The sequence below is a fragment of the Salmo trutta genome, chromosome 6 (genome assembly GCF_901001165.1).
Source record: "Salmo trutta chromosome 6, fSalTru1.1, whole genome shotgun sequence".
Classification (NCBI taxonomy): Eukaryota; Metazoa; Chordata; class Actinopteri; order Salmoniformes; family Salmonidae; genus Salmo; species Salmo trutta.
Genome location: NC_042962.1, coordinates 19,020,100 through 19,035,255, shown reverse-complemented (window position 1 = coordinate 19,035,255; position 15,156 = coordinate 19,020,100). Strand labels below are relative to the sequence as shown.

The 15,156-nt window shown below is 41.4% G+C and overlaps 1 protein-coding gene across 1 annotated transcript in view; it reads left to right on the top strand.

The window, feature by feature from the left end:
• The first annotated feature begins 349 nt into the window (after positions 1 to 349).
• The window catches only part of gnal (guanine nucleotide binding protein (G protein), alpha activating activity polypeptide, olfactory type), a 67,246-nt gene continuing 52,439 nt past the window's right edge, over positions 350 to 15,156 (top strand). The window contains exon 1 of the mRNA XM_029755591.1: positions 350 to 1,174. Coding sequence (XP_029611451.1) covers positions 733 to 1,174 — 442 coding nt within the window. The 5' untranslated portion in view covers positions 350 to 732. The remainder of the gene's footprint in view (positions 1,175 to 15,156) is intronic.

Genomic DNA, 15,156 nt, shown 5'->3' with positions numbered 1-15,156 from the left:
TTGAGCAAGGCACTTAAGCCCTACACTGTATCCTGAAATGCGTGTGTGGTTGGGTATTGTGACAGCAAAACTATACCTTTCCATTGAAAAATGGCCAGTAAAGTATCTATTTTTTATTATAAATAACCTATTATTTCGGCGTATAATAAGATCATATGGGCTCATACAAATAACAAGTAATAAATCATTTTATCTCTTGATAAAGTGTTACCAAAATAATTAGGTTAGGCTATTGTAGGAGAGAATTTGAAAACAATTCTAGATTTTACTTTGTCCTGGCACACGAATAGTTAAAGTCCATGCCTATACCAGTAGTGAATTTAACGCTGACGCTTCACACCATGAGTGGGACGCACACTACTGGCGCCCCTAGAGAGTGTTCTGGTATTAGAATTCGAGAGCCAGTCCTGGGCGCACACTCTCCCTTGTGTATTTTTTAGGTTGTACTTTAGATTTATTTACGGTAAGGTGGACTAGCGGTGGCCACTGTTACAATCAGGTTATCCACCAACTACAGGCTGGCATTGACAGACGGGACAAAATGGCTCACATGGTGGCAAGTCCAGAACCGTGATGAGATCACCTCTGCAGTTTGAATTCAACACGCATCCCAGGATAGGGGAAATGCCACAATGAGTACAGGCGAGCAGGTAGGCCTACCATCTCTCGAGGAATTTTGCGCTTTTCACCTGAACATTTCCCTTCCATTTTGCTAACGGAACAAACCCCACAATGGGACTGTGCTACAGCCTGCGTCTTAGTCTTGACGAATCCAGTGACACCGAGAAACCGGCGGACTGCTCTGTATCGTTACGCTCCAAGGACCTTGACCACGAGGATACAGGGGCATATAATGACATGGCACTGCTCCGTGGTTGTTGGTGTCGCCGCGGGGGCCCTAGCAAAGGCAAGCTGAATGCACGAGATGCCGGTAGAGGGGACACGACTAAAGGCGTGCCCATACAGAATGGGGACAATGTTGGAGCTGACCGCAGCCAGCGGCAACATTTGCTGCAGAAGAAGCTCAGCAAACAGAAACAGAAAACCTTGGACAAAAAGTTATCGGAGGAGAAGGAGGTCAAAAAACAGGCGAAGAAAGTCAGTAAACATATTGACCGAACTCTGAAGGAGCAGAAACGGGAATATGAGCAGACGCATCGTCTGCTTTTACTCGGTAGGTGTGTGAGATAGATGGCTGGGGATAATACATTAACCAGCCCAGGCTATGTTATCCTTCTACAAACCAATGAGATGTATGTCAGGTCAAGAATAGGCTATAGGCTAATTTATTTAATCTATTCACTAGCTTGATCAAAATAAATACATTAAATGGAATAGGCTAGGTTCGAGAACCCCTCAACCTTTTATTCCCGCGCTATGAAAATAAACGGCCAGTGTAATTAACCCTCTACTGCGCACATTTTTTTTTCTACTGGAAAAAGAAATATTCCATCCTATTTTAATTTAATGTATCAAAAGTAATAAAATACTTTTACCCCCCCACAGCCAGAATTTGTTTTGTTGCCTCAGGGCAATGCTGTGCCATAAGGGTACTAAAAAAACAAAGAACATCTTGATATTTTAATATATAAATTCAAGTTGGGCATAAACTAGTATTTCACTTCCTCTCAATCCTGATTCTGGGGCCCATTCTTCCTTGCTGCCAATGTAGTCAAGATCACTGTTCTTACTATCAGAGGATATGAGCCTCCTAACTGCTTGATTAGGGTCCTATCAACCGTAGAATGTCCCTGTGTCCACTGCCAGTGAATGTCAGTGGATATGTTGGCAAAAACATTGACCAAGGCCATAATTTTACATCAAATGGTATTTCATCGAGCATGATGTTTCCCTGAAATGTAGCCTAACTGCACAATGTTGCTCTGAATGAATATATATATATATATATATATATATGTGTCTGTTCAAAACCTATCAAATATGCTTCTTTAGAGGTTACTACACAACTTGACAATAGAAAATGTGTACTTATCTCTATTTAAACATGTAAAATAATGAAATGTGTTGTACCCTTCACTCACACCATGCGCTAACATTGCTCTGCTTCCTGAAAGAAGGTCCCTGCCCCAATTGATACATCATACCAACTTCTGCACCTCATTGGATTGTTTACAGACATGTCATCACATATTGTCATGTGTAGGATTTTTTATATGGTGGGCGGGTCAGGGGGAAAAGGTTTTCTGTTGCCTGAGGGCGATGATGTGTAGTAGAGGGCTAATGCACGGCATACCTCCAACACTCGTCATGATGGTCCCTGAGGCCTATGGTCTAGTTCTCCTCTACCAATTCATTCAGCTGTAATATTTAATATATATTTGCATTAATGAATGCACATTGTTCATTAGGCCTGACAATATAGCCTACCAGTGACCAATACAGTCACAGGAGTATGGACAGTAGTGCATTGATAACATAATATTAAGTAGGCTACTAGTTCTCATTCCAGGTTGAAGCATTATACGTGCAAAATGTCCTTGAAAATGCACTTGGACTATAGGACAACAGATAAGCAATGGGTTAATCATTATAGCAAAATGCCGTACAAGACACACAGAAGATTTTAAAGGGACACTTCACCCCAAACCTTCAAATGATATTTTCAGTCACTAAAGGAAATTCTACCCTAGGCTAATGCATGTATGCTAACATATGTATTCCACATTTTGTTGTGTTACAGCCTGAATTCAAAATGGATTAAATATATTGTTTTCTCTCACCCATCTACACACAGTGCCTCATAATGACAAAGTTAAAACATGTTTCTAGACATTTTTGCAAATGTATTGAAAATTAAATACAGATATCTAATTTACATAATTATTCACACCCCTGTGGCAATACTTTGTAGAAGCAGCGATTACAGCTTTGAGTCGTCTTGGGTATGTCTGTATCAGCTTTGCACGTCTGGATTTGGGGATTTTCTCCTATTCTTCCTTGGAGATTTTCTCAAGCTCTGTCAAGTTAGATGGGGAGCAGTTGTGAACAGCAATCTTCAAGTCTTTCTACAGATTTTCAATGGGATTCAAGTCTGGGCTTTGGCTGGGCCACTCAAGGACTTTCACATTCTTGTTCTGAAGCCATTCCAGCGTTGCTTTGGCTGTATGCTTGGGGTCATTGTCCTGTTGGAAAGTAAATCTTCGCCCCCAGTCTGAGGTTGTTTGTTCTCATCAAGAATTTGTGTGTATTTTGTGCCATTCATTGTTCCTTCTATCTTTACCAGTCTCCCAGTCCCTGTCACTGAAAAGTATCTTCATAGCATGATGCTGCCACCACCATGCTTCACGGTAGGGATGGTGTTAGACAGGTGATGAGCTGTGTCTGGTTTTCTCCAGACAACGCTTTGCATTCAGGCAAAAGAGTAACATTTTTGTCTCATCTTAAGGCAAAAGTTGATGTGGTCTGATCTCAAAATCTTTCACGTGCCTTTTTACAAACTCTAGGTGTGCTCTCGTGCCTATTTCTCAGGAGTGGCTTCCGTTTGGCCACTGTCCCATGAAGCCCAGATTGGTTTAGTGCTATAGAGACTGTTGTCATTCTGGCAGATTCTCCCATCTCAGCCAAGGAACTCTGTAGTTTTGCCTGAGAGGTCATTGGGTTCTTGGTCACCTCCCTGACCAAGGTCCTTCTTGCCCAGTTGCTCAGTTTGATCGGACGGCCAGAGTCTGGGTAGTTCCATATTATTTCCATTTCCCAATGATGGAGACTGTGCTCTTGGAAACTTTCAGCATTCTAGAGATTGGTTTATACCCTTTCCCAGATACACTGAGTGTACAAAACATTAAGTACACCTGTTCTTCCATGACAGACTGACCAGGTGAATCCAGGTGAAAGCTATGATCCCTTATTGATGTCACCTGTTAAATCCACTTAAATCAGTGTAGATGACAGGGAAGAGACAGGTTAAAGAAGGATTTTTAAGCCTTGATACAATTTTGACATGGATTGTGTATGTATTCCATTCAGAGGGTGAATGGGCAAGACAAAATATTTAAGTGCCTTTGAACGGGTTATGGTAGTAGGTGCCGGCACACTGGTTTGAGTGTGTCAAGAACTGCAACACTGCTGGGTTTTTCATGCTCAACAGTTTCCCATTTGTATCAAGAATGGTTAACCACCCAAAGGACGTCCAGCCAACGACAGACCAGTGGACAAAAACAGGTAATTGATGAAAGAGGACAAAGGAGGCTGACACAAATTGTGCAAAGCAACAGTCGGCTACAGTTAGTCAACTGACAGTCCAGTACAACATTGGTGTCCAAAGACCCATAAAAGAATGCACAACCCGTCGTGCATTGACACAAATGGGGTATGGCAGCCAACGACCTTAGAGTTCCACTTCTTTCAGCAAAAAAAGGGGGCTAATGAACGAAAACACTGGACACTGGAGAATTGGAAAAACATTGCCTGGTCTGGTGAATCCTAGTTCCTGCTGTTTCACGCTGATGGGAGAAAACCACATGAGTACATGCATCCATCATGCAGCGTGTCAACATTGCAGGCTTGTGGTGGTGTGATGGAGTGGGGTGTGTTCTAATTGGAGCAACGTTTGAGTGCCACAGTATATCTGAACATCATTACCAATCAGGTGCATCCCATCATGATAGCAGGGTATCCATTTGCAAGTAGATTTATTTCAGCAGAATAATGCCCCATGCCACAAGACTAGGATAGTCCAGGAATGGTTCCACGAACATGACAGTGAATTCAGCATACTGCAGTGGCCTGCCCAGTCACCAGGTCTCAGTCTAATTGAGCGTCTATGGGATGAGATGGAACGAACAATTCGGAGTAGAGATCCACTACCAGCCAACTTCGCACAACTGTGGGAAGCATCGGTGTCAACATGGACCAGCGTCCATGTGGAACGCTTTCGACACCTTGTAGAGTCCATGCCCCGACGAATTGAGGCTGTTCTGAGGGCAAAAGTAGGTACAACTCAATATTAGGAAGGTGTTCCTTATGTTTTTACTGTCAGTGTATATGCCTCATCACAATTACATCTCAGAGATCTACAGACAGTTCCTTGGACTTCATGGTATAGTTTCTGTTCTGAAATCAATCAATCAAATGTATTTATAAAGCCCTTTTTTTACATCAGCCGATGTCACAAAGTTCTATACAGAAACCCAGCATAAAAGCCCAAACAGCAAGCACTGCAGATGCACTGTCAGCTGTGGAACCTTATGTAGACAGGTGTGTTTCTTTCGAAATCGTGTCCAAAGAATTGAATTAGCCACAGGTTGATTCCAATCAAGTTGTAGCGACATCTCAAGGATGATCAAAGGAAATTGGATGCACCTGTGTGAATACTGTAAATGAGATATTTCTGAATTTCGTTTTCAATAAATTAGCTAACATTTCTAAAAATCTGCTTTCACTTTGTCATTATGGGGTATTGTGTGTAGCTGGATTAGAAAAACAAATATGTAAACCATTTTGAATTCAGGCTGAACACAACAAAATGTGGAATAAGTCAAGGGGTATGAATACTTTCTGAAAGCACTACATGCTATCCTGAAGTTGTGGCACACAGGCGTGAAGCACACCAATGGCAATATGCAGTCACTAGTCATTCGCTAGTGACAGTTATAGCCTACTTCACATCCCAACTCATCATGAAACCTCTGATGTGATATTAGGTCATGTGTGTTCGACTATTTCAGACTTCAAAGGCAAAGAAGAACAGATTTTTTTCAAGACTAGCCTACCACATGCATCCACAGGGATAAGCTACATTCATCCAGTACCATGTATTCCAAATCAAGCATGGAATCAGTGCTTTCTAACCATGTCATAATGACAGCCCCTAGGTTACCTAGCCTGGCCCCAGATCTGTTTGTGATGTCTTGCCTTGGCGTGACAATTATCATATAGCTGTTGCAAGACTGCGGTAACAGATCTGGGACCAGGCTATGTGTAACCGTCACAGTGGTAGTATCTCAGCATTCCAAGAACTAGCTTATCAAAGACCAAGAAGCACACATCAAATGCTGCTTAACAAGCTGTGGCAGTAGGCTAGTGCATGTGACTTGCTAGTGTCCTGGAACATGGCAATCGGTCAGTCAGTCAGTTCCCCTTATGACCTCAGATGGAGTCTGGATTTTAAATTAGGGTAACAATCTGTATTTACTGTTTTCGAATAAAAAATGAATTGAGAGCTGGCAGTGAATATCATAAAATACATTGCTGACTATTAAACTCACATCGGCTATTGAAATTAGCTATACAATGATACAGTCATCTGTAGCTCAGTTGGTAGTGCATGGTGCCTGATATGCCATGGTTGTGGGTTCAACTCCTGGGACCATCCATATGTAAAATGTATGCTTATGACTGTAAGTTGCTTTGGATAAAAGCATCTGCTAAATGGTTTATATTATTATATACTGTATATATTATACAGTGTATTTGGAAAGTATTCAGACACCTTGACTTTTTCCACATTTTCCAGCCTTATTCTAAAATGGATTAAAAAATGTTTTGACACACGCCTACACAATACCCCATAATGACAAAGCGGAAACAGATTTTAGAAATGTTTCGATTGATTCAAAATAAAAAACAGAAATACCTTATTTACATAAGTATTCAGACCCTTTGCTATGCGACTCGAAATTGAGCTCCGGTGCATCCTGTTTCCATTGATCATCCTTGAGATGTTTCTACAACTTGATTGGAGTCCAGCTGTGGTAAATTCAATTGATTGGACATGATTTGGAAAGGCACACACCTGTCTATATAAGGTCCCACAGTTGACAGTGCATGTCAGAGCAAAAACCGAGCCATGAGGACGAAGGAATAGTCCGTAGAGCTCCGAGACAGGATTGTGTTATGGCAACGATCTGGGGAAGGGGAGCAACATTTATTTTGCAGCAATGAAGGTCCCCAAGAACACAGTGGCCTCCATAATTCTTAAATGGAAGAAGTTTGGAACCACCAAGACTTTTTCTAGAGCTGGCCGCCCGGCCAAACTGAGCAATCGGGGGAGAAGGGCCTTGGTCAGTTAGGTGACCAAGAACCTGATGGTCACTCTGACAGAGCTCCAGTGTTCCTCTGTGGAGATGGGAGAAACTTCTAGAAGGACAACCATCTCTGAAGCACTCCACCAATCAGGCCTTTATGGTAGCATGGCCAGATGGAAGCCACTCCTCAGTAAAAGGCACATGACAGCCCGGTTGGAGTTTGCCAAAAGGCACCTAAAGACTCAAATCATGAGAAACAAGATTCTCTGGTTTGATGAAACCAAGATTGAAATCTTTGGCCTGAATGTCAAGCGTCACGTCTGGAGGAAACCTCGCACCATCCCTATAATGAAGCATAGTGGTGGCATCATCGTGTTGTGGGGATGTTTTTCAGCGGCAGGGACTGGGAGACTCGTCAGGATCGAGGGAAAGATGAACGGCGTAAAGTACAGAAAGATCCTTGATGAAAATCTGCTCCAGAGCGCTCAGGACCTCAGACTGGGGTGAAGGTTCACCTTCCAATAGGACAACGACCCTAAGCACACAGCCAAGACAATGCAGGAGTGGCTTCGGGACAAGTCTGAATGTCCTTGAATGACCCAGCCAGAGCCCGGACTTGAACCAAATTGAACATCTCTGGAGAGATGTGAAAATAGCTGTGCAACGACGCTGTCCATCCAACCTGACAGAGCTTGAGAGAATTTGCAGTGAAGAATGGGAGAAACTCCCCAAATACAGGTTTGCCAAGCTTGTATCATCATACCCAAGAAGACTCAAGGCTGTAATCGCTGCCAAAGGTGCTTCAACAAAGTACTGAGCAAAGGGTCTGAATGCTTATGTAAATGTAATATTTCTGTTTTTTATTTTTAATAAATTTGCAAAAATGTCTAAACCTTTTTTTGCTTTGACATTATGAGGTATTGTGTTTAGATTGATGAGGAAAAAACAATTTAATACATTTTAGTCAGGCTGTAACGCAACAATGTGGAAAAAGTCAAGGGGTCTGAGTACTTTCCGAATGTATTGTGTGTGTGTGTTTTTTTGAAAAATATATATATATATATTGTAGTTAATTTTGTTATACAGTGCAAGCTGTAGTAGCATTTTATTGCTGAGACTATAAGGACGCTAGATATGACACCATTCCTCGGCTTTTTATGCAGAATGGAGTTCGAAGGAAGTTGACAACTTCAGCTAGGTTTATATGACTGGCGCCTAGCAACCATGGGTATCAGGACGTTAGCATATGGAATTTAACGTTGAGGGTGGTTGGAGTTCTTGTGTGGCTCAGTTGGTAGAGCATGGCACTTGCAACGCCAGGGTTGTGGGTTTGATTGCCACGGGGGACCAGTACAAATTGAAATGTATCCACTCACTACTGTTAGTTGCTCTGGATACAGGGCCCTTTCCACACTACTGAGCTAAGCCAAACAGAATTAGCCTGGTTACTCATCCACCATAGTTGCTGGAACTGTGGTGAGAAGGGAAATGTGAAAAGAAAATATCAGAGCCGACACAGTATGGTTTGTGTCCCATAACAGTTAGAAAATGGTACATACATGTGACCTGTTGTTACTCATATCTCTGGGTTACCTATGTGCATCTTAACCAATCTCTAACCCTACATGTTCGTTCAGGTGGGGGACCAAGTCCACAAATGCAGCCTCTAGGAACACTGACTCAATTGTTTAGAACACTTTATTTGATCCTTTATTTGAACAGCTAGCAACTTTATCCTATGTGGGTAAGTGACATTAACTGTTAGTGTATAGTTAGTGTATAGTGCCCACTCTCTCTCTCTGTCTTTCTCTCACACACACACATCGCCCTTTCCCCATTCTACTACTCTGAAAAACTCTATGATTGTGTATTTAGGCATTACAGATGTTGCTGAGAATGCAGGAAGTTCAAACTGGTAGTGTATTAGAGGTTAAAAATCCTTCTAAAGTTTGTAATTTCCACTTTCAAATGTCAGACTTGATTTTGCCATAGTGAAACATTTATCAAACCCTACAAAAATGTCCATTAATTATAATCCACATAATAATTTACAATTCCTGTTGTAGCAAACTGGCTCAAATTAAGATCCAACATATGTACCCTTCACTGCATACAGTACACTTGTTCTGGCAGGTATGTATCAAAGTTTTACAAATATTGCTACTTTACTTTGCTACTGCTAGCATACTTTACTGCTGGCATGCGGGTCTGCCTGTAACCAAATAAGGGCTGAAATTATTAGGATTAGCCCTATTCTTTCCTTGACTAAGAACTCCAAACTTTCCTTCTGTAATCCACGTGTCATTCTTATGATATTGTGTTTATTGAGAGTGGGGTCCATCCTTGTGTCATGTTGCCATATATAGACTTAAGTGGGAATAGTCCAAAGTCTGTGCTATTTTTGCTGCCGCCCATCCCATAAACCCTTCCCCACCTTGCTTTCTCAGTCTCATGACCTGATCATAGCAGCCACGTTTTCAGCTATTGTAATCTTTCATATCTGGGATGACCAATGGCCAATGATAAGAGATTGAGGGGAAAGGCTTGGCCTCAGAGTGCCATAGTGCATGTTCATTGATCGTTCATACAATACATTTTCCTTCGTTATTAATATGGAGTTTGAGTTCAAGTGTGTGTGTGTGTGTGTGTATGTGGTGGAAGATGTTTGTGAGGCAACAAAGGGAAGAGTAAATACGTCTGTCTGCAGTGTAACACGTCTGTCTGCAGTGTAACACGTCTCTGTGCAGTGTAACACGTCTCTGTGCAGTGTAACACGTCTCTGTGCAGTGTAACATGTCTGTCTGCAGTGTAACACGTCTGTCTGCAGTGTAACACGTCTCTGTGCAGTGTAACACGTCTCTGTGCAGTGTAACACGTCTCTGTGCAGTGTAACACGTCTGTCTGCAGTGTAACACGTCTGTCTGCAGTGTAACACGTCTGTGTCCAGTGTAACACGTCTGTGTGCAGTGTAACACGTCTCTGTGCAGTGTAACACGTCTCTGTGCAGTGTAACACGTCTCTGTCCAGTGTAACACGTCTCTGTCCAGTGTAACACGTCTCTGTGCAGTGTAACACGTCTCTGTGCAGTGTAACACGTCTGTCTGCAGTGTAACACGTCTGTCTGCAGTGTAACACGTCTGTCTGCAGTGTAACATGTCTGTCTGCAGTGTAACACATCTGTGTGCATGCATGTGTTTTTCCTGCACGCTAAGGGGCAGGTTGGTTCTGTTATCATTCCATATCAGAGCTGCAGAGAGAGGCACAGCGAGAGAGAGAGACACTCTCTGGGAGGGCTATTTTTAGCCCGTATTCAGATGGAATCTGGGTTACGGAATTTCAAGATATGGAACAGAGATGTTCTCAAGCAGGTTCAGGTTCCATCCAAATATGCAAATGTTTGGAGGTCAGTTGGGAAAAGATCCTATCCCCTCAAGTAGCTGTGATTTACCTGAATGGATATAGCGGCCATCTTTTGAAAAAGTAACACAAAACTCATATACATTCAACCTTCTAAGTGAGTAAGTAATCAACAATTGAGAGCTCTTAACAACACCACATTGTCAGGGCTAGGCTAGCTAATCAGTTCCATGGTTCCCGGTGTCACTTAATTGCAATATTCATTAAGGATAGTTCTGAGCTAAGAACTTGTCATGTGAAAAGGCAAAATATGACTCCAAAAGGTTTTATCTATTGTTCATGCCTTCTCTGTTTGTTTGGTAATAGGAAAAATAGCACTGTCATTTTATTTACATTTTTATCGGCATGTACTGCCGGTCTGGTCATTGGGACAAAAGCCTCCTTCTCACTGCTGACCTCTTCTAACGTCCTTTAATGTTCTTTGACGTCAACGTCCCTAATCAGTTTTCACCCTCAGTCACTAGACCAGTAGACCTAACTAGAAGTCGACCGATTATGATTATTCAACGCCGATACCGCTACCGATTTTATTGGAGGCCCCAAAAAAAGGCGGACACCGATTAATCGGCCAATTTTTATTTTATTATTATTTTTTTTTTTTTTTTGTACAATTTTTTTATTTTTTTATTTGTAATAATGACAGTTACAACAATACTGAATGAACACTTATTTTAACTTAATATAATACATCAATAAAATCAATTTAGCCTCAAATAAATAATGAAACATGTTCAATTTGGTTTAAATAATGCAAAAGCAAAGTGTTGGAGAAGAAAGTAAAAGGGCATTATGTGCCATGTAAGAAAGATAACGTTTAAGTTCCTTGCTCAGAACATGAGAACATATGAAAGCTGGTGGTTCCTTTTAACATGAGTCTTCAATATTCCCAGGTAAGAAGTTTTAGGTTGTAGTTATTATAGGAATTATAGGACTATTTCTCTCGATACGATTTGTATTTCATATACCTTTGACTATTGTATGTTCTTATAGGCACTTTAGTATTGCCAGTGTAACAGTATAGCTTCCGTCCCTCTCCTCGCTCCTACCTGGGCTCAAACCAGGAAAACATCGACAACAGCCACCCTCGAAGCAGCGTTACCCATGTAGAGCAAGGGAAACAACTACTCCAAGTCTCAGAGCGAGTGACGTTTGAAACGCTATTAGCGCGCACCCGCTAACTAGCTAGCCATTTCATATCGGTTACACCAGCCTAATCTTGGGAGTTGACAGGCTTGAAGTCATAAACAGCGCAATGCATTGCGAAGGGCTGTTGGCAAAACGCACGAAAGTGCTGTTTTGAATGAATGCTTACGAGCCTGCTGGTGCCTACCATCGCTCAGTCAGACTGCTCTATCAAATCATAGACTTAATTATAACATAATAACACACAGAAACACGAGCCTTAGGTCATTAATATGGTCAAATCCGGAAACTATCACGTTTATTCTTTCAGTGAAATACGGAACCGTTCTGTATTTTATCTAACGGGTGGCATCCATAAGTCTAAATATTCCTGTTACATTGCACAACCTTCAATGTTATGTCATAATTACGTAAAATTCTGGCAAATTAGTTCGCAACGAGCCAGGCGGCCCAAACTGTTGCATATACCCTGACTCTGCGTGCAATGAACGGAAGAGAAGTGACACAATTTCACCTGGTTAATATTGCCTGCTAACCTGGATTTATTTTAGTTAAATATGCAGGTTTAAAAATATATACTTGTGTATTGATTTTAAGAAAGACATTGATGTTTATGGTTAGGTACAAGTTGGAGCAACGACCGTCCTTTTTCGCGAATGCGCACCGCATCGATTATATGCAACACAGGATAGGCTAGATAAACTAGTAATATCATCAACCATGTGTAGTTAACTAGTGATTATGATTGATTGATTGCTTTTTATAAGATAAGTTTAATGCTAGCTAGCAACTTACCTTGGCTTCTTACTGCATTCGTGTAACAGGCAGGCTCCTCGTGGAGTGCAATGTAAAGCAGGTGGTTAGAGCGTTGGACTAGTTAACGGTAAGGTTGCAAGATTGAATCCCCAAGATGACAAGGTAAAAATCTGTCGTTCTGCCCCTGAACAAGGCAGTTAACCCACCGTTCCTAGGCCGTCATTGAAAATAAGAATGTGTTCTTAACTGACTAAAAATATTTATATATATAAAAAAAGTTAGTTTTTTTAAATCGGCAAATCGGTGGCCAAAAATACCGATTACCGATTGTTATGAAAACTTGAAATCGGCCCTAATTAATCAGCCATTCTGATTAATCGGTCGACCTCTAGACCTGACCTGGGAGTTTACTCAAAATCAGAGCTTTAGAGTGTCAAAGTCAGTAGCCAAAAATGTTATAAGATAATTTAGTCAGCTATTTAGGCTGACAGACATGCACACAGTTAAATGTTATTGTCTGTGTCTATATTTTGAAACGTCTGCTGGTTACACTTAAGTGGAAATCTAAGGGTTACATATAGCTGTTCCTTACAGAAAAACAACATGATTTTACATTTTTATTTAGAACACTTCACATGTTTACACATGTAGCTTCATGTTATCACATTTTGCTTTACATGTTGTCACATTGTGATCACATGAAAACGTGTTTTTGGAACACTTCACATGTGTTCACGTGAAATTCACGTGTTGTTCCGTAAGGGGTGCTTATGTCACCTGACTTTACTCGTGACATAAAATAGCACTGAGGTAAGCAAGTTGGCTAGTATTAAACCTTGGATTAGTTCTGTTTGCAAGCTGACAGCAATCCAGCAGACAGATAACATCCGTTACATAATTACTACGTCAGTGATATGTAGCCCTTTCTATAAAGGGTTCAAGTTAAGGTGACTTAATTCTGGGGGGACGTTTTTGTAAAGTTATGTCGTCCCTGGAAATGGTTTCACTTTCTCAGTCCTGTGCCACTCTGGTCAGACAGACAGTGGCGGTAAACCTACCATCCAACCTACCAACCAGCAGCTATGACCTCATCTTGACCTCATCAGACCTCTCTTACACCTCCTGTTCTCTGGGGAGAAAATGTGCGTCCTGTTTTTTTTACTCTCGCTTTCTAAATCGGGCCCCACGTCCTACGGAAACTAGCCCGGGCTGTCCAGCGGGGTTGAAAGTTCACCCCGAACCAAAACAAAACAAAAGATCACGCACCAGGAATGTGTGACAAAGGACAGTAATATCCCAAATGCACTCATTTGGCCAACAGCCTGCTGACAGACTGCCCTACTATAAAAAAGGAATGATTGTCTTAGATGCACTCTCAACTCAGTTGACCTAAAGCAGTTGCTTTTGCAGTTTGCAAGTTTATCTGGTCAATACTAACCTGCAGATCTCCTTGGTCATGTTCAGTAGGGCACACCATAGCAAAGTGTTTTGAAAACCGAAAACAAAAATGACTGTTTGTTATTGGACAAGTCCAGGTAGTCCCTCCCCTTGTCAAGCTGTTTTATTCCATTTAGTGCCTAATGAACATGACCCTGCACTGGGCCTTTGGGAATGCCATGTTATGACTACGGAGAGCTTTTAGAAAGCTAGCTACCATTCCAGGTATCTTCTTAATCTCTAACCATCTCTGTGTACTCACTGGAAAGAGAAACTAGAATACCAGTTTTCCAGCCTAAGGTATGACCTGAGCTATATACTAACTTATCATACACAAGCTATTTGTATCCAGGTAACAGGGTACAAGGAGGAAGGGTGAAAGTCATACAGTCATAGCTTTCTAGTAAAGCACGCATGTATTCTTGACCATTCCTTTGTTGTACATGTATATTGCCATCAAGCATTACACACACACACACACACACACACACACACACACACACACACACACACACACACACACACTGAAGTGTATAGTATTCATCTAAACCACAAGAGGGAGACAAAAGGCAATGTAAGACGATAGTCAATGGGCTGCTCTACGTTAATAACACTATAGAGAGAATTAGATAAGATGATGGTGATCATTTCTACTGACTTTAAAAAATATGTGTGTTACTTTACTCCTTGTGCCAAACAGGGAAAGAACTTTGGCTCTGTAGTTCACATAGTTATGACTGGGCGCGATGCAAACAGGTGACAAAAACCAAAACAAGTGAAAGCAAAGATTGTCTTAACTCCCCATGGCATTGTAGGGAGACATACAGTAAATGACTAATTTCTGAATAGTAGAGAGGTAGGTTTGCCTCGTACGAACCATCCTGATCTTGTGAGTTTACATTCTGTAACAGAGCGTAAGCTCATGAGATCAGGATGGTTTGTACGAGGCTAGAGGTAGGTAGAGCCGACACTCAACCAACACACAACATTAACAGTTAGGAAGCTCCGCGGGCTAAATTTGCATCCAGAGGAGCCACACACTGGCCAACTCGACCTATAACATCACATTTGCATCTTGTTTTCATATTTTTTTTGTACTGGAAAATCTTTCCATTGTTCTGGAGGCTGCTAATGTTCTAAACAGTGACACATCACGACAGATAACCATCTCATATGGTCCCTCAGTTGCCAGTTTGCCTCACACTACTTTTGATATAATCCATGTTTTGATATGTCTGATTTATTTTTGTATGTTTTGAAATCAATCAATCGTTCAATTGATGTAATTAATTCTAGTCCTTCCGAGTCTGGTTTGCCAATGAAATGGTCAAACACATCTACCTCACTTACTTTAGATCACAAAGCGCTACTTTAGTCAGTGTATCTGTCGTCTTTGAATTAGTTTACTACATCTTAT